The 19,921-nt window shown below is 41.9% G+C and overlaps 1 protein-coding gene across 3 annotated transcripts in view; it reads right to left on the bottom strand.

The window, feature by feature from the left end:
- Nucleotides 1–2,544: 2,544 nt before the first annotated feature.
- The window catches only part of LOC140610658 (adhesion G protein-coupled receptor E2-like), a 30,393-nt gene continuing 13,016 nt past the window's right edge, over nucleotides 2,545–19,921 (bottom strand). Inside the window, exons 6-20 of one of the 3 annotated variants that reach the window (XM_072786951.1) lie at nucleotides 19,245–19,400; nucleotides 18,382–18,510; nucleotides 17,809–17,855; nucleotides 17,591–17,668; nucleotides 17,041–17,218; nucleotides 12,122–12,229; nucleotides 11,732–11,955; nucleotides 11,350–11,529; nucleotides 10,088–10,285; nucleotides 9,571–9,806; nucleotides 6,376–6,442; nucleotides 5,878–5,969; nucleotides 4,726–4,894; nucleotides 4,530–4,640; nucleotides 2,545–3,783 (exon numbers count right to left, since the gene is read on the bottom strand). In XM_072786951.1, coding sequence (XP_072643052.1) covers nucleotides 3,769–3,783; nucleotides 4,530–4,640; nucleotides 4,726–4,894; nucleotides 5,878–5,969; nucleotides 6,376–6,442; nucleotides 9,571–9,806; nucleotides 10,088–10,285; nucleotides 11,350–11,529; nucleotides 11,732–11,955; nucleotides 12,122–12,229; nucleotides 17,041–17,218; nucleotides 17,591–17,668; nucleotides 17,809–17,855; nucleotides 18,382–18,510; nucleotides 19,245–19,400 — 1,988 coding nt within the window. In that variant the 3' untranslated portion in view covers nucleotides 2,545–3,768. The remainder of the gene's footprint in view (nucleotides 3,784–4,529; nucleotides 4,641–4,725; nucleotides 4,895–5,877; nucleotides 5,970–6,375; nucleotides 6,443–9,570; nucleotides 9,807–10,087; nucleotides 10,286–11,349; nucleotides 11,530–11,731; nucleotides 11,956–12,121; nucleotides 12,230–17,040; nucleotides 17,219–17,590; nucleotides 17,669–17,808; nucleotides 17,856–18,381; nucleotides 18,511–19,244; nucleotides 19,401–19,921) is intronic. The other 2 variants (XM_072786953.1, XM_072786952.1) reach the window with 2 other exon arrangements.

Genomic DNA, 19,921 nt, shown 5'->3' with positions numbered 1-19,921 from the left:
GAGGGCTGGATAATTCTTTTTGTCTGGAGCTGTCCTTCGTATTGTACAACTTTGAGTAGAATCTCTTTCCTTTGTTCACTAAATGCGAGTAGGTACCCCTCCAGCTGTGAAACCACAGATATCTCTAGAAATTGCCAAATATTCCCTGGGGCAAAAGTGTCTCCCAGGTAAGAACTACTGCACTAGAGCCTTTGAAATGTGAAGGAGGGTTATTTTAAACTTCCCTTGCTGCTAGTTTTCTTTAAGTCTGGTTCGGTTGACTTCTACATGGGCTGTTTTACTTGTGTTTAATAACTTTTGATTCAATGCTGGACAATGTGTATAGAAGAGCAGACACTGAGGTATATGCTATTTATTACTGGAAATAGGCACACGTATTCTTCTGCTAGGCTATTTTTGAGGGAGCTTGAGTCTAATCAGGAGTCCTTGCACTCTGGGCTTCAATTTATTCTGGTGTTACCTTTTTATTTGTACTTACCGTCTGTTTTGCCAGAAGATTTTTTCTCATTGTTCTTTCAGCTGTAGACCTTCCTTTTGTGGCTGCATCTGAGAGAGTCTCTCCACATTTTTGCCACTCTCTTAAGAGTGGCACTTTCTATACTCTCATGATTGTCTACACTTGGGCCTGAGCAATTCATTCAGAAATGTAAGTTCTCTTTAAGTCTTTCTATGGTACCCAGAAGACTTCTTTTTGTCCTTTGCCATAGGTCAGCCAGGACTCCAGATGGTCTCTCTGTGGATGATCCTGTCTTTCCTTAGACTTTAGGCTACTTTGTTGTCTTTACCTCCCCTCTCTTATAGGTTCAAGAAAATGAATGATTTTGTAGTTTATGTGGATTTTTCTTATTGTTAGGTTGAAAGCAATACCTGTTTCCATTTTTTATTTTCTTTATTTTCCAAAGATTTTATTTATTTATTCATGAGAGACACACAGAGAAAGAGAGAGAGAGAAAGAGAGAAGCAGAGACACAGGCAGAGGGGGAAGCAGGCTCCATGGAGGGAGCCCAATGTGGGACTCAATCCCAGGTCTCCAGGATCACTGGATCCCTGGGCCAAAGGCAGATGCTCAACCGCTGAGCCACCCAGGCATCCCCCATTTTTTATTTTCTAGGAGTGAAGATTCCCTCTATTTTCTTATATTTTAATGATTTTGTTTTACTTTTAATTTTTGATTTTAAATCCACCACCATTAGTCATGAAAATTCTTAGTTTTAGAAAATATCTATTCTGGGGCACTGGGATGGCTCATTTGGTTAAGCTGCCAACTCTTGATTTCAGCTCAGGCAGGTCATGATCTCAGGGTCATAGAATCAAGCCCTGAGTAGGGCTCTGAGCTCAGTGTGGAGTCTGCTTGTCCCTCTCCCTCTGCTCTTTCCCCTACCCTCCCTGCTAGCAAGCTTTATTTCTTTCTCAAATAAATAAATAAAATATTTAAAAAATCCATTCACAAAGTTAGTTTTGTGCAGAGGAAAAGGCATTTTATCTGGACATATAGGAATTTACAAGGGTATATATCTTTAATGAATTAATAGCTAATCAGTATATTACTTACTTTTCTGACACCTTTAAAAAATTAATTAATTAATTAATTAATTTTGGGGGCTTTTTACATATTTTTTTAAATTGAAGTTCAATTTGCCAACATATAGCATAACACCCAGTGCTCATCCCATCAAGTGCCCCCCTCAGTGCCCGTCACTCAGACTGACACCTTTTATTTACCATTTTAAACTTAGAATTTGGAAAAGTGATATAATTAATACTCATATACTCTCCATCCAGAGTCAGTAATTGTTAACATAGTGCCACATTAAAACATTTTTCTCAATGTATTTCCACACATGGATAAATTTTCTTGCTAAAACATATGATAGTCAGTGGCAGACATCATGACACTTCATTCGTCAATACTTCTTTCACAAGTATTTGTGAATTCAAGGAATCCTCTCTACATAACCACAATACTATCATTATACCTAAGAAAATTAGCAACAATTTCAAAATAACTTTCAATGTCTGATACATATTCAAATTACCCTAATTGCCTCCAAAAAGTCATGGACAGCTGTATATCTGAACCAGAGTGCCACTAAAATTGCCTCTGAATTTGTTATGTCACTTTCATTTCTTTTAATTTAGAGTAACATCTAGTCACTTTAAAAAATGATATTGGTTTTAGAAGAGGCCAAGCCAATTGTCTTGTTGAATGCTTATGCTCAGGATTTTCCTGATGGTTTCTTCATGATGTCACTTAAATTGTTTTGTCTCCTGCATTACCTATATATTGAAAGTTACCTAAAAGGATATGTACCAGCAAGTTTCTTCTATAAGGGCCAGGCAGCAAATATTTTTTGTGGCCTTACAGCCTCTGTCACAACTCAACTCTGACATTATAGCATGAAAGCAGCCATAGACAATACATCGATGAATGGGTGTGGCTGTGTTCCAATAAAACTTTATTAACAAAACAGGCAGATGCCTGGATCTGGACTGCATGCTGTACTTTGTCAACCCATAGTCTAAAGGCTGGATTAGATCTCAGACTGATTTGTTAATAATTCTTTATTGACTAAAAATGGGATGTTGTAAATTCATGACATATCAGGAGATACATAGGTCAGTTTGCCCACCATTGATGATATTAAGCTTCATTAATTTCAGGTGATGGCTGTCAGATCTCTACATTGCAAATGTACACTTCAGCCTTTGTAATTAGTTGGCAGTCTTGAGGTGATTCTTTGGTGCTATGGTCCCAGCCTGCTCTCCAAAGCCTTTCAGTCAATGCTTTTAGTGGCCACTTACGGGATATTGAAAGAATCATGCTCTTCTAATTCTGTTGTATTTTCTGCATCTATTAGCTGATATTTTAAAGTATCACTATGGATACATGGATATGTTTATTTAAAATATAATCTTGTACAGTCATTTTCCTTGATATTCAAATTGACACAGAATTGGTCAGAGGAAACCCACGTAGAGTTTCCTGTAGGTTTAACTGCTCTAGATTTAGATCTTGCCTAGGCTGCATGAAGAAGGTGAAATAATATGTTATCTTGAAATACATTTCACAAAATGTGTAGTAGCTGTATACACCTTTTTCCACAACTCAACTTAAAAAACATAAAGATGCAGATTCTAGTCCCAAGCTCTAATTTTGCTCTGATGAAATTTTTTTCTTCACATTTAAATTTTGTGAAATCAGAAATTGGATCTTCTTGATCTGTTCCCAGCACGTATTTTTGGAATAAAAAATTAGTAAGTCCTTAGAAATGGAGAGTGAAGTTGAGGCATGCCATACAGAGACCAACTGGTCTACTTTTCTGTAACCAAAGTGTTTTCTGGGATGTAATACTTCCAGCACTAAAACTGGGAATGTCTTGAGCAACTGGGATTAGTTGTTTACACTATATGCAGGTATGTGAATTACTTTCCTCTCTTATGCTATTTTAGGAAAGTCCTATGGGGCAGGTTTTCCTTATTATATATCATCAACCCGAGGAAGAATTTTTGTAGAAGAGGCTTCTAATGAGATATTCGGTAATAGTTCTTGATTATACTGGGAGTAAGATGAGAGTGTTGTATGCACCAGAAAATCCAAGTTTCTAGCAACTGAATGTCAAATATTTCCTGCATACTTTCTCCCACAGTGGTGCCAAGAAGAGTTATTTGTAACAAACATGAAAAAAGCATTTTTTATATTCTTTGTCCAAAGGATGGCAGCCAGTATTTTCTTCATTTTCTAAGAGACAAGTTCATCAGGTTTAGCTGTTAATTATAATTCTCCTAAGAAGGAAGGTGTAAACATGATTCTATGTTAGAAAGTGCAAGATGGGTACACAGAAAACTACAAAATACTGTCAAAAGAAGCCTAAAAAGAGAAAAGGTTTTTGTTAAGCTGAACATACAAATGCTCAGTATAATTCACATTGCTGGGATTTCCCCTCTGTCCTCTGTGATTCTCTAGTGGGGTTTTGAAGTATTTGTGTATTTGGAAACACTAGGAATGATTGCAAACTTTGAAGAGAAGTCTCCATTCCAGCTTAATACTTATTTCAATTTAATTTTATGACTATAGATACATATTTATTGTTCATCACATACAGGGATGGCATAGAGTGACTTGAGATAATTAATGTGCGGTGACTCTGAGCATCTTGTGTAACAGTGTTACAGATCATTACTTACTGATTACTTGGTTGACCACAGCATCTTTTTCTGTTTATGAGTACTTTGTATTTTGTCACTAAGTACAATTAAAAAGGGATTGCACCCATGTCACACAAGGTGGGTGCTTTACAATTGTGGGGAAAGAGGACAGTCATGTACAAGGGTCAACATGAGCATATAAATGAATGAAAGTATAAAAAGACCTCCTTTCAAGACAGGGAAGTGCCTTCAGGGGAGTCCAGGAGAAAACCAAGTGTGAGCCATCCTAGGGCACTGACTGCTATATACAGGTTGTCCAGTGAGGTAGGCACGAACTTCCCAAGAGGATTGGTTAGTGCTCTGGGAACACTGCAAAATCTTACCACACTGTGTTTGGAGGCATTGGACATGGTCCCACTGGAGAGAGTGTACTGCTCAGACTCAGCTTTGGTTTTCCTGACACCTTTGAACCATTTCTTGTATTGCTCTCGGACCTGCAGAGGCAAAGCATGCTTGGGTCAGCTCATTTGAGGGGACAGAAATGGGGAGGAGTCCCAGGTGGGAGCTGGGCAGTGATACCTGATGGCTGAGGAGGCAGTACACCAGGAAGATGAAGACACCCTGCAGACTGTTGATGATGGTGAATAGGTAAGCCATGATGTGGGCAGCTGGACCCACCTGAAGGACGCCCAGGCACCATGTGCAGCCCAGGATGAAGAGCTGAGCTGTGGCTTTAAATGTCAGCATCCTGGGTAGGAAGAGAAAGGAGGCTCATGATGCCTGCACAAAGAGCAACACAACCAGAGCTGGTTTTATATCTACTCCATGGATGCTTCTGACTGAGTTGTGATTGACTTTGATCTTTATTGTCAATGATTCCCTAAAAAGAAACACTATTTGGATCCAGGATGGCATTTTGACTTGGACTGAGGATTATGGTGACACTACAGAATGTGGGTCTCAAAAAGCTCATGATGTTTCATGAAGACCCCCAATTTTATTCGACCAACATTACCCAGAGAGTTCTGTGCACCTGGCTTTAGGCTGGGGTCAGGGCATTCAACAAAGACAAGACTTCTATTCTTGCAGGTCTTAAAGTCTAGTGGAAACCCAAAAACAAATGATCACTTATACCCTTTGCAAAGTAAGTTACTTCTGCTCAGGTCCAATCTAGGGCTGTTCCTGTCCTCACCCTCCCCATGAATGAGCCAGGACATGCTTTGCCCAGCATAGAGGCCACTGATTCTGTGCAAAGTTGAGGAGAGCAGAGGACATTCCAAAACTCTCAGATGATGTGATATGTGGATGATGAAGCTGAGTTCACTGGGTGCAAGAGAAGGGGAAGGCAGAGAGCAGAGCATGCATGAAGGTATGGGCATGATGGGGTGGAGTGGTTCTGGAAACTGCTATGTGATTTCCTGAATGCATTATAAGGGTATGAATGTTCTCAGGACCTTTTTCATAGGGCCATAGTAGCAATCCCTGCTTATCAGAACAAAGCTGGTTCTCTCTGCAGCTGAAGTAGTTTATTGGTGGGGTGTGCACAGATGGAATGTTTTTGGCATGGGTGTCAGTAACAAACCACAGAATCTGAGCTGGTGGCCAAGGAGGGTGGTGGCACCTCTCTCCTCCAGTCCCCTAGGGAGCCCTGTGAAGGGACATCAGAGCCTTGGAGCCAGGAGGATAATGCTCTGTATGGGTGGCGGTGTGTACCTCTGACCCATAACACACCTTGTGTTCCGGAGGGTGGATACATCTCTGTTGAGTGAAGAGAGATTCTTTTTCACAATCCAAAAGGTCATCAGAAAGAAAGCCAAATTTATCTGCAGAAAACCCACAGATATATTACCTACACTCCACATCTGGCAAAATTTCCTCTTTGCTCACCCAATACCTAACCCAGCAGGGAAGATTTGAGTTTCAAACAGTCCGAGAAAAGCAGACTAAACACCCAGTAGTAACTCAGGCCCATGTCTGTCCCGTAACTTTGATGACCACTTCAATGCAATTTGCATGGGAATTCCGAATTTTAGTCCTGACAGTGCCATGTCTCAGGAAACACCTTAGTCCTGGTTTTACAATGGGAATTCCTGCCTCCTGGGAGCCTCTCATCATTCCTGGGGCAACTGGAATGATTGCTCATCCTGCCTGTAACCCTCCTCATACACCTGGCCTTTGAATGATCCTCAGCTGGGCAGGTGGGCTGCTCTGATATCATGCACTACTCACGGAGAAGATGGTGCAGATGGGGCCAAGGAAGGTCCATATAAATCCCTTGTCTGTGTGGAGCCAGCACCTAAGAGAGATGGAAAGAGATTCAAGAAAATATGGGCCTTGTGGATTAATAAATAAACATCTCCCTCACCTCCTAGTGTTTCCTCCTGCTTCATTCATTATTTTATTACTGCTTTTTTTTTGGTTAAAACATTTAACATACCCTCCTACCAAACTTTAAGTATATAATACACTATTGTTAATGATATGTACTATGTGCTATAGATCTAAACTTATTTATTTTTGCAGAACTACAACTTTGTATATGCCTTTGATGGTGGCAATGGTCATGGGTATTAGCCCCAAACTCATCAGGTTGTGTACATTTAATTACATACATCATTTTACATGTCAATCACACCTTACTAAAGTGGTCTTTAAAAAAGATGAGTTCCTTTCAAAAAGCTCTTCTATATCTTGGCTCCCAGGTATGCTGGCAGAAATAAATATAATTTTAAAAAAGAAAATAAAGGTATTGATCAACAAATTATGTTTTTTTTTTGACAAATATTGAATGTCTCTTCTATGTTAGGATCTGTGCTTGGCTCTGAAGACCCAGATGGATTAGGGTAGAGTGGTCTCAGTTCTCAGGGGGACATCAGTGATATGGGAGGATCAACAATTAGCCCTTAGATAAAAACAAGATGATTAGTTTTATGATCAAGTATGAGGAGCTCAGACACCTGCACCCCGATGTTTATAGCAGCAATGTCCACAATAGCCAAACTGTGGAAGGAGTCTCGGTGTCCATCGAAAGATGAATGGATAAAGAAGATGTGGTTTATGTATACAATGGAATATTACTCAGCCATTAGAAATGACAAGTATCCACCATTTGCTTCGATGTGGATGGAACTGGAGGGTATTTTACTTATTTAAATAAGTCAATCGGAGAAGGACAAACATTATACGTTCTCATTCATTTGGGGAATATAAATAATAGTGAAAGGGAATAGAAGGGAAGGGAGAAGAAATGGGTAGGAAATATCAGAAAGGGAGACAGAACATGAAGACTCCTAACTCTGGGAACCGAACTAGGGGTGGTGGAAGGGGAGGAGGGCGGGGGGTGGGGGTGACCGGGTGACGGGCATTGAGGTGGGCACTTGACGGGATGAGCACTGGGTGTTATTCTATATGTTGGTAAATTGAACACCAATAAAAAATAAATTTATAAAAAAATAAAATAAAATATTGTGTATAACATGCAAAAAAAAAAAAGTATGAGGAGCTATGAGGACATGTAGTTGGATCCATAACTTGGTCCAGAGTATAGGAAATCCAGATACTTGGGAAGGGTTTCCCTGAAAGAACTGAATTGTATTTATGCTGAGATATGAGGGGTGAGTAGGTGTATAGACAAGGTGAAACTTTTGGACCATGGAAGAGATGAGTAAAAAAACACAAATGAAACAACACAGTGAGCCTGCCCCAGTGGTACGGCTCATGAGCACTACATACTTTATTCCTCTTGAGGACACAGGTACTCACATGCCCACAGGTCAGGCATCTCAAGACCACTCTGAGAGCAATGACAGAGTTGGACTTCAGCCCCAGAGAGGGGAGCTGTGAGTGAGGTGGGAGGTGTGAGGGCCAGGGAGAGGGTCAAACGGACCCAGCAAGAAGCATCAAAGTGAAGCTTTGAAGGGAGGCAAATTGCAGCCTGTGGGCCAGGGTGGTTACCACCTGCTGTTGTAAGTGGGTTTTACTGGAACGCACAGTCCTTCCCTCCTGGATTGTCTGTGACTGTTTCTGTGCTCTGATGACAGAGCTGAGTAGTTGCAGCAAAGACCAGAGGGCCCACAAAACTAGAAGTCTTGATTATTTGGCTCTTTATGGACAAGTTCCCTGACCTTTATGCTCAACTCCCTAGGGAGGCTAGCTGGCCAGGGCTCGCTGATGTAGCTGAGTACTCATGTCATCAGGATAGGTGTGTGTTGTGAGTGCCAGACTGCATGTGACCAACTCTGCCATCAACCTGCTGTGTGACCTTGGCCATGTTAGTGAATCTCCTTGTATCTCAGTTCCTCATCTGTATAATGGCTTGATACTAGTTTCTACTTCATAGGTTGTGGGGGGATGATTTGAGCTGACACACAAAACAGTGATTGTATATCAGAAGTTGTTTCTAGATCTTAGCTGTGGTCAGTTACTTCATCATGCAAATGACCCTCTGTTTCTTTTAAAATTAGAAGAGAGGGCAGCCCGGGTGGCTCAGCGGTTTAGCGCCACCTTCATCCCAGGGCATGATCCTGGAGACCAGGGATCAAGTCCCACGATCCCCACGTCAGGCTCCCTGCATGGAGCCTGCTTCTCCTTCTTCCTGTGTCTCTGCTTCTCTCTCTCTCTCTCTCTCCCTGCCCCCTCTGTGTTCTCTCATGAATAAATAAATAAAATCTTAAAAAAAATAAAATTAGAAGAGAGTTTACACAAATCAATGCCATCTATTCATTTCAGTTTTACTTTCTGGAGGATAAAACTGCCCCTCAATCAATGCAATAAATACTATATTAATATATATTTACTAATACATATAAAGGTATTTATATTATAGACTGTATCCATTAATATAAAATAGCTATTAATATAATATACACTTAATATTTATTTATTTATTTTTTTGTCTTTAATATAATCCTTTTTATTTCAGCCTTTCTGCTTACTTCTCTGACCAATTACAGTTTTTTTTTTCAACTCTAGAATATATGTAAAGCCATTCAAAATTGTTAACTAGTGCCCCCGTGGGCAACAATTTACCAACTAGAGTACAATCTTTCTGGAATGTTCCTTCTATATTTAAAATAATGAAATCTAAAAGATTAAAAACCATCACCTCATTTATCTTAAGTAAAGATTAATTTGTAATCATTAAACACCATTAATGTTATAGTAATGTACAGCTATTAACATAATGCACAATATTATTTAAATAAATAATTATTAACATACTTTATAATAAACATTTAAAATAATTACATCCTAATGACTTAAAAACAATTATTTCAGTGAACACAATCTTTCACCAGGTAGATGTTTTTGGAGTGGTCATTGACCTTTTCTCTGCCTATCATGATCTGATGGAATTAAATCATTATTGGTTCTATGATGGCCATGGTCATGCTGGAGAAGAGGACAGTGGAAATTTGCACTTACCGGGTGGGTGTTCCATAAAGGTGAGGCCTGGATGCAGCAGAAATGGCCACAATTACAGCCGGGACTCCGTAGCCCACAGGGAACATGAGCTTCTTCATAAGCATGCTCACACTGGAGTAGTTGATCACTTTCAGGTTGCGTGCAGTGAGGAAGAGGTGTAGAGCCTCCAGCAGCATCCAGGTGAAGGAGGCCAGGTAGAGATAGTGTAAGGCACCCGCAATGATGGAGCACAGCATCTGGGGGAGGAGAAAGGTGCCACCAGGAGTGATTGTCAGAGAGGAGGGTGGCCCCAGGACCTGTTCCATACCTTGCATTGGAGAGAATGCTCATATATATGGTGGAGTTGTCAGGAGACGATTTGTCTTCTAGTTCGTTAGTCAATGTGGAATAGGCTATTTACCCTTCAAAATATCCCTGGGACCCAATATTATTTTATTAAGATATCAATGCAGCACAGCTCCATGAACTGAGCATCCTCTGGGGCAGGGCAGGGGCTCCTTTGAGACTGTGTCAATACCTTGATCTTGGTCTGGTCAATGGCGATGAGGAAGAGCAGGTGGGCCAGGAAGAGGCAGATTGAGAGCTGCAGGTGGAGGGAGGTGCTGGTGTTCTGGATTGCTTTGCACAGCAGGAAGGTGAGGGCTGCCAGGAGGAGGCACAGCAGAGAGAGGCTCAGCCCCATGTAGGTGATCACAGCCAGCACGGGATCATCCTCCTGGGATCCAGCCAAGAGAAGCAAAGACATCACAGTCACATTTTCCTGGTCTGGGGTAATGACTCTTCCATTTAAATTTTTTTTTTTTTTTTTTTTGTAGCCAAGTCAGGAAAGAAGGAGGCAGGTAAGTTTATGTTTTTGATTAAGTTCCTCCAGGATCAGAATGCTAGAATTTTATGGAAATCTGAACTGATTAACTCAGTCCTTGGAAGTGAGGAGTAAGAGAGTCCTTACTTAAGACAAAGCTCTGGAACCCCCAACGGTTTATTTTACTTTACAGATCACCTAAGTAAGTCTTTGGTTGTAATCCAGAGGAAGTAACCAGTTCACGTGGCCAGGGGAGCAGGCAAACATAACTCCTAACCCACTTTCACTCACTGGCTTTCCTGGCCCCATTGGACCTCTGCCACCACGGAATCTTTCTTTTAAGGCCCCAGAGAGCCCCTGTCTACAGCCTTCTTGTCCTGAAGACCCCTGTGATAGGCAGAATTTTAATTTGGCAATGATAGAATGTGTACACACAGTTTCTTCAGTTAAAGCCATTTAAGGTGCTGCTGTGAAAGGATTTTGGAGCTGTAATTCCCGTCCTGTGTCTCTAAGAGAGGGAGTCTATTGTGGGTGGGCCTGGCCTAATCATGTTAGCTCTTAAAAGCTCTGGGTACTCTGAGAGAAGATTCAAAGTTTGAGTGTTTGCGGTGAGAGGGCTCCTCCTGCTGGCCTCTGGTTAAAAATGGCAATACACTGTGTAAGAGCCCATGACAGAAGGAATGGAGGTAGCCCCTAGGAGCTGAGCAGGGTCCCCTGCTCACAGTTTGCTAGAAAGTGGAACCCCAGTCTTACAACTGCAAGGAACTGAAACCTGCCAGCAACCAGGGAGCTCACAGGAGGACCCTGAGCCTCAGAGGAGGATGCGGCTCTGGCTGATTTCAGACTTGTAAGACCCTGAACAGCAACTGAGCCACATCATGACTGACTGCTGCTCTGAAGAAACCACAAGATATAAACATCTGTTTTTTTTAAAAAAAGTAATAGACATGAGGTGCAGCCCCTTTCAGGGCTCTCACCTGCACATCGTAGTGGGCCATGAGGACGGCAAAGCTGCTGAGGTGGGTGCACTGGCAGGTGGTGCTGGTATCTCTACTGTTCACCATTGTGCAGCCTCTGGTGGACCAATGACCAGATCCATCCTGACTGTGCTCCCAGAAGACACAGAACACCTTTTGTGTTGGCCCAGCGGTCACTGACTGTAGGAAAAACATAGGTGGGAGTTGGTGGTTCTGGTGCTCAGAAATGCTTATCCAAAGCTGGCTTGCAAAGGGCTTTCCTGGGGGAATGATGCACTAATGGGGGACCTCCCGCAGAACCTCAAGGCTGAGTTAGGCAGCGAGGCTGTGCCCAGGACCCAGGTTCCTTCCACATCCACAGCCCCATGCCATCAGCACTCACATGGTGGGAGAAGATGAAAGTGACGGGGGAACTGAGATTCTGGGTGACCTTGTTGCTCATAAATGCAGAGATGACATCTGAGAGCAGGACAGGGGAGGGTTCTTGCAGCGAGATCTTGTGTGCCTCATGCAGAACTGCCTGCTTCTCAGGCTCCACGACCAGAGGGGCTTCAGCCAGCAACTTGCCCATCCCCGGAGTGGAGATGAGGCCCACCACAGAAGGGCCTGCAGGACGAGACCGATGTTGATATCTTGCGGTGCACAATGAACCCCGTCCTCCTCAGATGGACTCTTTGTGGTCCCACCAAAGCCCCCTTTCCCTTTAATCTTAAGTTCCCTGTTTGTCACATCCTTTGGCATCTTGTGAGCTTCCTCCCATCTCGGCCATTACCTGAGTCACCAGAATCATGCACCACATCCCAGTTCAACATCATCTTCACCTGATTCTGACTCAAGATGACATTTCTGTCTCCTTGCTCCCACAGTTTCAGGGACAGGTCTGTATGATGTCAGAGTTATATAAGGGAGTAAGTTAGTATTTGTGGCTGTAATGGTTGGTATAATATCATTTTATGTGTGTATATAGATATATTTTTATAAAAATATTTAATACATTACATAAATCTATAATATAGATACTGTGTATATAATATAAAAATACACAAAAACCATATAATATATAATATGATGTTGAATATTACATATTGTATAATTTATGGAATGCACACATAATATATAAGTATAATATAGCATATGCATATTTTAGATAGCATATGTAATTTTAATATTTTATTTAAATTCAACTTGCCAAACATTATATGGTCTCATTCGTTTGGGGAATATAAAAAATAGTGAAAGGGAATAAAGGGGAAAGGAGAAAAAATGAGTGGGAAATATCAGAAAGGGGGACAGAACATGAAAGCCTAACTCTGGGAAACGAACTAGGGGTGGTGGAAGGGGAGGTGGGTGGGGGGTGGGGGTGACTGGGTGACGGGCACTGAGGGGGGCACTTGACGGGATGAGCACTGGGTGTTATTCTGTATGTTGGCAAATTGAACACCAATAAAAAAAATAAATTTATAAAAAATAGTGAAAGGAAATAAAGGGGAAAGGGGAGAAAATGAGTGAAAATATCAGTGAGGGTGACAAAACATGAGAGACACCTAGCTCTGGGAAATGAACAAGGGGTGGTGAAAGGGGAGGTGGGTGGGGGTTTGGGGGGATTAGATGACGGGCACTGAGGGGGGCACTTGACGGGATGAGCACTGGGTGTTATGCTATATGTTGGCAAATTGAACTCCAATAAAAAAAACATCACAAGAAAATAAAACTATAAACCAATCTGTTATGAACATAGATGCCAAAATCATCAATAAAATATGAGGAATAATTTTATGCAAGATTGCTCAAGACTTGTACATAGAAAACTGTAAACCATGTTCATGGGTGGAAGATTCATTATTATTATGGCAGTAGTCCTCTCAGAGACGTACAGATTCAATGCAGTCTCTAGCAGGATTCCAAAATAGTTTTAATTATTTAATTTTGCAGAAATGAAAAAGCTCATCCTAATCTTCACAGGGCATTGCAAGTGGGCCAAATACTGAAAACTATCTTGAAAATGAAAAACAAAATTGGAGTACTAAAAAAAAAAAATTGGAGTACTTACACCTTCTAATTTCAAAACTGATTACTAACTTACAGTAATCAGAACAGTAGGGCACTGACATAAAGAGAGTCACACAGACCAGTAAAATAGAATTGAAAGTCCAGAAACAAACCCATACATCTCTGGTTCATTAATTTCCAACAACTGGTGCCAAGACCCTTCAGTGGAAAAAGAGAAGTCTCTCAACAAAAACTGGCACAAGTCCTGGCACATCTGGCTATCCACACACAAAAAAGGAAGCTGGAAAAATTAATTCAAAATGAGTCAAAGACTTACATTTAATTTTTTAAAAATTTATTTCATTTTTTAAAATTTAAATTCAATTTAATTAATATATAGTGTATTATATGTTTCAGAGGTAGAATTTAGTGATGCATCAGTTGCATATAGCACCCAGTGCCCATTACATCAAGTGTCCTCCTTAATGCCTATCATCCAGTTACCCCATCCCCTACTGCCCTCCCTTCCAGCAACCCTCAGTTTGTTTCCTATAGTTAAGTGTCTCTTATGGTTTGTCTCCCTTCCTGATTTTATCTTATTTTATTTTTCCTACCCTTTGCCTAAGTTCATTTGTTTTGTTTCTTAAATTCCACATATGAGTGAAATCATAAGATATTTTTCTTTCTCTGACTTATTTCACTTAGCATAATACTCTCTAGTTCCATCCATGTTGTTACAAATGGCAAGATTTCATTCTTTTTGATGGTCAAGTAATATTCATTGCATACATATATATACATATATATACAAACCACATTTATATTATATATATATATAACATATATATACAAAACACATTCTCTTCATCCATTCAGCTGAAAGACCTACATTAATGAGCTAAAACTAGAACACTTTGGAGAAAACACACTTTGGAGAAATCTTCATGGCCTTGGATTTGGCAGTGGATTCTTAGGTATGACACCAAATATCCATTTCGCAAAAGAAAAAAAAAACCAGAGAAAATGAATTTCATCACAATGGAAGCATCTATTCATTAAAGTGAAAGACCATGGAGAAAGTGCAAAGATAATCTATGGAGTGGGAGAAAAAATTAGTGGATCATACGTGTCATAGAGAGCACACCTGAACTCCAATGTCCATAGCAGCAATGTTCCACAGCCAAACTGTGGAAGGAGCCATGATGTCTTTCAATAGATGAATGGATAAAGAAGATGTGGCATATATATACAAGGGAATAATACCCAGTCATCAGAGAGGATGAATACCTACCATTTACATTGACATGGATGGCACTGGAGGGTATTATGCTGAATGAAAGAAGTCACTTGGAGAAAGACAGTTATCATATGATTTCACTCATATGTAGAATATAAGAAATAGTGAAAGGGACCATAAGAGAGAGGAGAGAAACTGAGTGGGGAAAAATCAGAGAGGAAGACAAACCATGAGAGACTCCTAACTCTGGGAAACAATTAAGAGGTTGCAGGAGGGGAGGTGGGTGAGGGGGGTAGGGTAAATGGGTGGCAGGCATTAAGGAGGGCACATGATGAGATGAGCACTAGGTGTTATACTATATGTTGACAAATTGAATTTAAATAAAATATAAAAAAATAAAAGAGTCTACTATCAGAATACATAAAGAACTCTTACAGCTCAACAACGAAAAGCCAAATGAATTAAAACATAGTCAAAGGACTTGCATAGACATTTCTCCAAGAATTTACACATATGTTCAACAATTTACAGAAAAAGATGTGAAACATCATGAATCATCAGAGAAGTGCAAATCAAAACCACCATGAGATATCCCCTGACATATACTGAAAAGACTACAGGAAAACAAACAAACAAACAAAAAACAAACAAACAAACAAAAACAAAAAAAGGAAAGTACCAAGTGTTGCTGAAGGTGTAGAAATTGGAGCCCATTTCTGGTGGGGATGGAAAATAATTTGGTGGTTCTCAAAATGTTGAACATAGAATTACCCTATAACTCACAAACTCCAATGCTAATTGTGTATCCCCAAAGAACTGAAAACAGTTATTCATCCAAAAAACATGAACCCATTTTCATAGTAGCACTATTCACAATAGTTGAAAAGTGGCAACAAACTAAATGTTCATCAGTGCATGGAGGGCTGAACAGGTGCTGTATCCATATGCAATGGAATATTATTCAGCCATAAGAAAGAATGAAACACTGATAGAATCTACATCATGGATGAACCTTGAAAACATTATACTAGGTAAAAGAAGCCACACTATGAAGCAACATAGTGCATGATTCTTTCTATATGAAATGTCCAGAACAGGCATAGAAAACAGACCGGTGTGGCCAGGGATTGAGGGAGAGGAGAAATGAGGAATGACTCCTGAAGGAGGCACAGTGCTTACTTCAGGGCTGATGAATATATTTTAGAAGTACAGGCGATGATTACAACTTTGTAGTGTACTAAATGCCACTGAATTTGGGCACCTGGGTGGCTCAGTTGGTTGAGCATCTGACTCTTGATTTCAGCTCAGGTCATGATCTCAGTGTCATGGGAGAGAGCCTTGCATCAGGCTCCTTCTCGACTTGGAGTCTGCTTGAGGATTTTCTTCTCTCTATGTCCCTCCCCACTGCTCTTGCCTTCTCTCTCCCTCTAAAATAAATAAATAAATCTTAAAAAATAAATGCCACTGAATTGCACACTTTGTTTAAAATGGAGAATTTTATGGTACATGAATTTTACCTCAAATAAAACACTTAAATATCAGACTGTATTAAATTCATATTAATCCAAATTAAATAAATTGCTTTCTTGGGAAGCCATTTCTCCTTTCTCTTAAATTCTTCACTATCATTAATTCATCTGCTCATAATTTATTTTGTATTAACATGTATATTAGTTATACTTTTTTTTTTTTATTTATTTATGATAGGCACACAGTGAGAGAGAGAGAGGCAGAGACACAGGCAGAGGGAGAAGCAGGCTCCATACACCGGGAGCCCGATGTGGGATTCGATCCCGGGTCTCCAGGATCGCGCCCTGGGCCAAAGGCAGGCGCCAAACCGCTGCGCCACCCAGGGATCCCTAGTTATACTTTTATTCATTTCCTTTTTTATTAGAACACTATACTAGTTTCAAGTGTACAACATAATGATTTCTTATTTGTATATATTGCAAAAGGATCACCACAGAAAGCCTAGGTAAGATCTGGCACCACACAGTCAAAAATTTTTTTTCCCCTGTGATAAGAACTTTCAAGATTTACTCTTGCAGCAACTTTGAAATATGTAACATCATATTAGTAATTATAGTCACAATGCTGTGCCTTACATCCCATGGCTTATTTATTTTGTATCTCCTGACCTCCTTCACCCATTTAGCTCACTGCCCACACCCACACACCGCACGAATACCCTTCTCATCCCCACCGCTGGCAACCACCAATCTGTATCTATGAGCTTGTGTTTGTGTGTGTGTGTGTTTTTTAAAGATTCCACATATAAGTAAGATCACATGACACTGTCCTTCTATGACTTATTTTACTTAGCATAATTTATTCATTTCTTTTTAACCACTTTTTAAAAGTTGTTTATAACTGTAACACTAAGATACAAGTATGGTCTCTCTGCTCCAGTGAGATCAGGCAACAAATGAGGTGGGGAACGGGCAGAGCAGGAGCCCAGTACTTACCTGTGCCTGCAGATGCATTGAAGGTCAATGTCCCATTGGACAGAGCCTGGCTCATATTTCTCAGGGAATTCTCCAGGCCAGTGAGCAGATTAGTGGCCACACGGTGTTGCTCTGAGCGAGGCAGGGCCTTCAGGTCCTCGGGGGTCTCCAGCAGCTCATCTACCCCCTGTATGAGGTCCTGGGGGAAAGCAGCTGCTGAAGTAAGTGATTCATGGGCCAGGCAGACTGCATGAAAAGGCTGTCCACTTAGCCTCAGAGTAAAGATCCTAGAGACTATCTATTTGGGGGATCAAAGTGGCATTGTTTGGGATATCCTGGGATTACCCCTGCAATCCAGCCACTCATGGTCAATCCTACTCATGAATGCCAAGGATGACATCAGCCCAAATTCCAGGAATAGTAAGAGGAAGGGTTGTAAGTGCAAGTAGGTGTCTAATAGTGAGTACAAATACTTGGATGTTTGCTTTTCCTGCCCACCCTGGGAGAGGTGGGGCCTCAGAGAGCCTTGATGGGATGCCTCCAATTTGTTTCCCCTGGATTCTGGTCTTACCTGGATGGTGTTCTGGACAAAGTCTGGTTTGAACTCTCTGTGCAGATCTTGGACTCTTTGAAAGAAGCGAGAGAGTGTCTGGGGAGAGGGGAGATGAGGAAGTCAAAGAGCCTCAGTGTGGGTCCTGAAGCTTGAGGAAAATGGTGGCCAGGCAGGGTAAGGGGCTCATGCTTTAAGGAAGGATTTCCTGTCTTATGGTCCCTGCTGGGGCCACTCACCTGGCTCTTGATTCCACGGGGTGGAGTCCAGGTGGGGAAAAAGATGCCTGCAGGGGATAACGGTGGTTCACTAGTTGTGAGAATCTCTGTGTGTGTGTGTGTTGAGGGGAGTGGTCTGGGGATAGGTAAGGCTAGGTAAATTCCCAGGTGGTCACTTGGTTATTTAGGGACCCTAGTTTGGGCATATAAGCATTAGGAAGGCCCTATGTCTCCTCCCTGTTGAGTGGGTGCCTTTTCTTATTCATACAGAGATGCACTATGGGTCAATGTGGTGGCCCAGATGCTCAGCTATCTAGGTGTGGATGGAATTGGACTGAGTCCTCCCTGTCTTCAGCCCCAATGCCCTCAGCTTCCCTGGGCAGCTTTAAGCCAAGGTGAAGAAATCATGGCCATCTATGTCCTAGCCTGAGCATTTGGACAAAGGCCAGAGTAGGTCTTCTAGGGAACCATGTGCAGGGAAAGTGCCACAGTTCCCAGTCAAGATCCTGTCTGGCTCCCAGTGATGGACTTTGTTTTAATTCCATCACGGCAACTGCTTACTTGCTGGTGTTCAATGATAACTTCCATTGGTACCTCTTCTAGATGAAAACCTCTTATCATCCAGCTCTCCATGTGTGTATGGTGGATCCTTGTTATCCAGCTTAGGCTTGACACAACATCCTTCTGGGTTCTGGTCATCTGGTCTGCTCGTAGTATTATGAACTGAAATTATTTGGGACAGTCAGGGTAAGCTTTGTGCAGGGAAATAGACAGAGGCTGGGTAGCTGAGAAGGGGCGCCTAGATGTCATAACTGTTGCCCAGGGAGAATGCTGGCCCAGGAAAGGGGGCTGGCCCTCCCATATTCCCATTGCAGTGTTTCTGGATGGGGTTCCTGGGTCCAACATGGCCAGGAAGTCTGAGGTTTCCTGACATGGGTAAACCCAAGTAGGCTCTGCAGAGGAAAGGTCTCATCCTGGCAGTTGATGATGATGAGAAGGGATTTTGCACTGGAAACAATATCCTGTGAGTTCCTGAAATATCTTTTTTTAAAAAATATTTTATTTATTTATTCATGAGAGACACACACAGAGAGAGGCAGAGACATAGGCAGAGGGAGAAGCAGGCTCCCTGCAGGGAGCCCAATGTGGGACTCGATTCCAGAACCCTGGGATCACAATGTGAGCCAAAGGCATATGCTCAGCCACTGAGACACCCAGATGCCCCAGTTTTTCTGAAATATCTTGAGTGCCATCCTTTTTTTTTTATTTTACAAAAATAAGATAGCAGGGGGGCAAGGGGATGCTTTAAAGTGACCCTCTGCAGAGGGCTCTGAGCCCTGGGGTTTAAAGCTGGATGGGTGACTGGGTAGGTGCTGAGGATGGCTGTCTGATGCCTGGAGAAAGTGGAGCAGATTAAGCCTCATGGATGAGGGTATGGAAGATGGGGAGGTTCTTACCTTGACACGTATTCTCACTCTCATCCATGAACATTGTTTCCCCAGAAGCAAGCACATATCCTGGGATGCACATGCAGTAGTAGCTCCCCTCTGTGTTCTGACAGTCTGCTAACTTTCCACAGGACACTGTTGGGGGTGGTCCACACTCATTGATGTCTAGAACACAACAGGACAAAGGGTCACCTCCCAAAGGTGTGAGTTCCTACAGGGCAGAGGCCTACCTCCAGCCTGACTCTGCCAACAGGACTGGAGAGAACTCAGTTTGCAGGTGGCATTCCTGGAGCAGGTCTGAGCTGGAGCCAGCCACTCTAGAAAGTCTGCTGCCTGCTCTGCTCATCTCTACTCTCTGGCTGGCCCTGAGGGCACCTAGATTCAGACACTCTGCTGTACCATGACGGGGGCTGGAAGGAGATCTGTATCCCCTTCTGCAGGCCTTGTAGGGAGGATGGAGGCACTGAGTCCCTGTTTGCACTACTGGAGATGTGGGGGTGGGTTCCAGTCAGGGTGACTAGTGGCACTGAAGGCCACTCTCAATGCTGATTCAGTGAAGGGAGTCATGGCTGGAATCTGTCCAGGATAACACTCATTCACACCTGAGGACAAAGCCAGGTGGTCAGGCCCCTGCCCATTGACAGCTTCTACCTCTGATTACTCACTGTGACCCTAGTAAATCCCAC

Source organism: Canis lupus, chromosome 19 (genome assembly GCF_048164855.1).
Source record: "Canis lupus baileyi chromosome 19, mCanLup2.hap1, whole genome shotgun sequence".
In the NCBI taxonomy this organism is placed as follows: Eukaryota; Metazoa; Chordata; class Mammalia; order Carnivora; family Canidae; genus Canis; species Canis lupus.
This window is presented reverse-complemented; position numbering and strand designations above follow the sequence as displayed.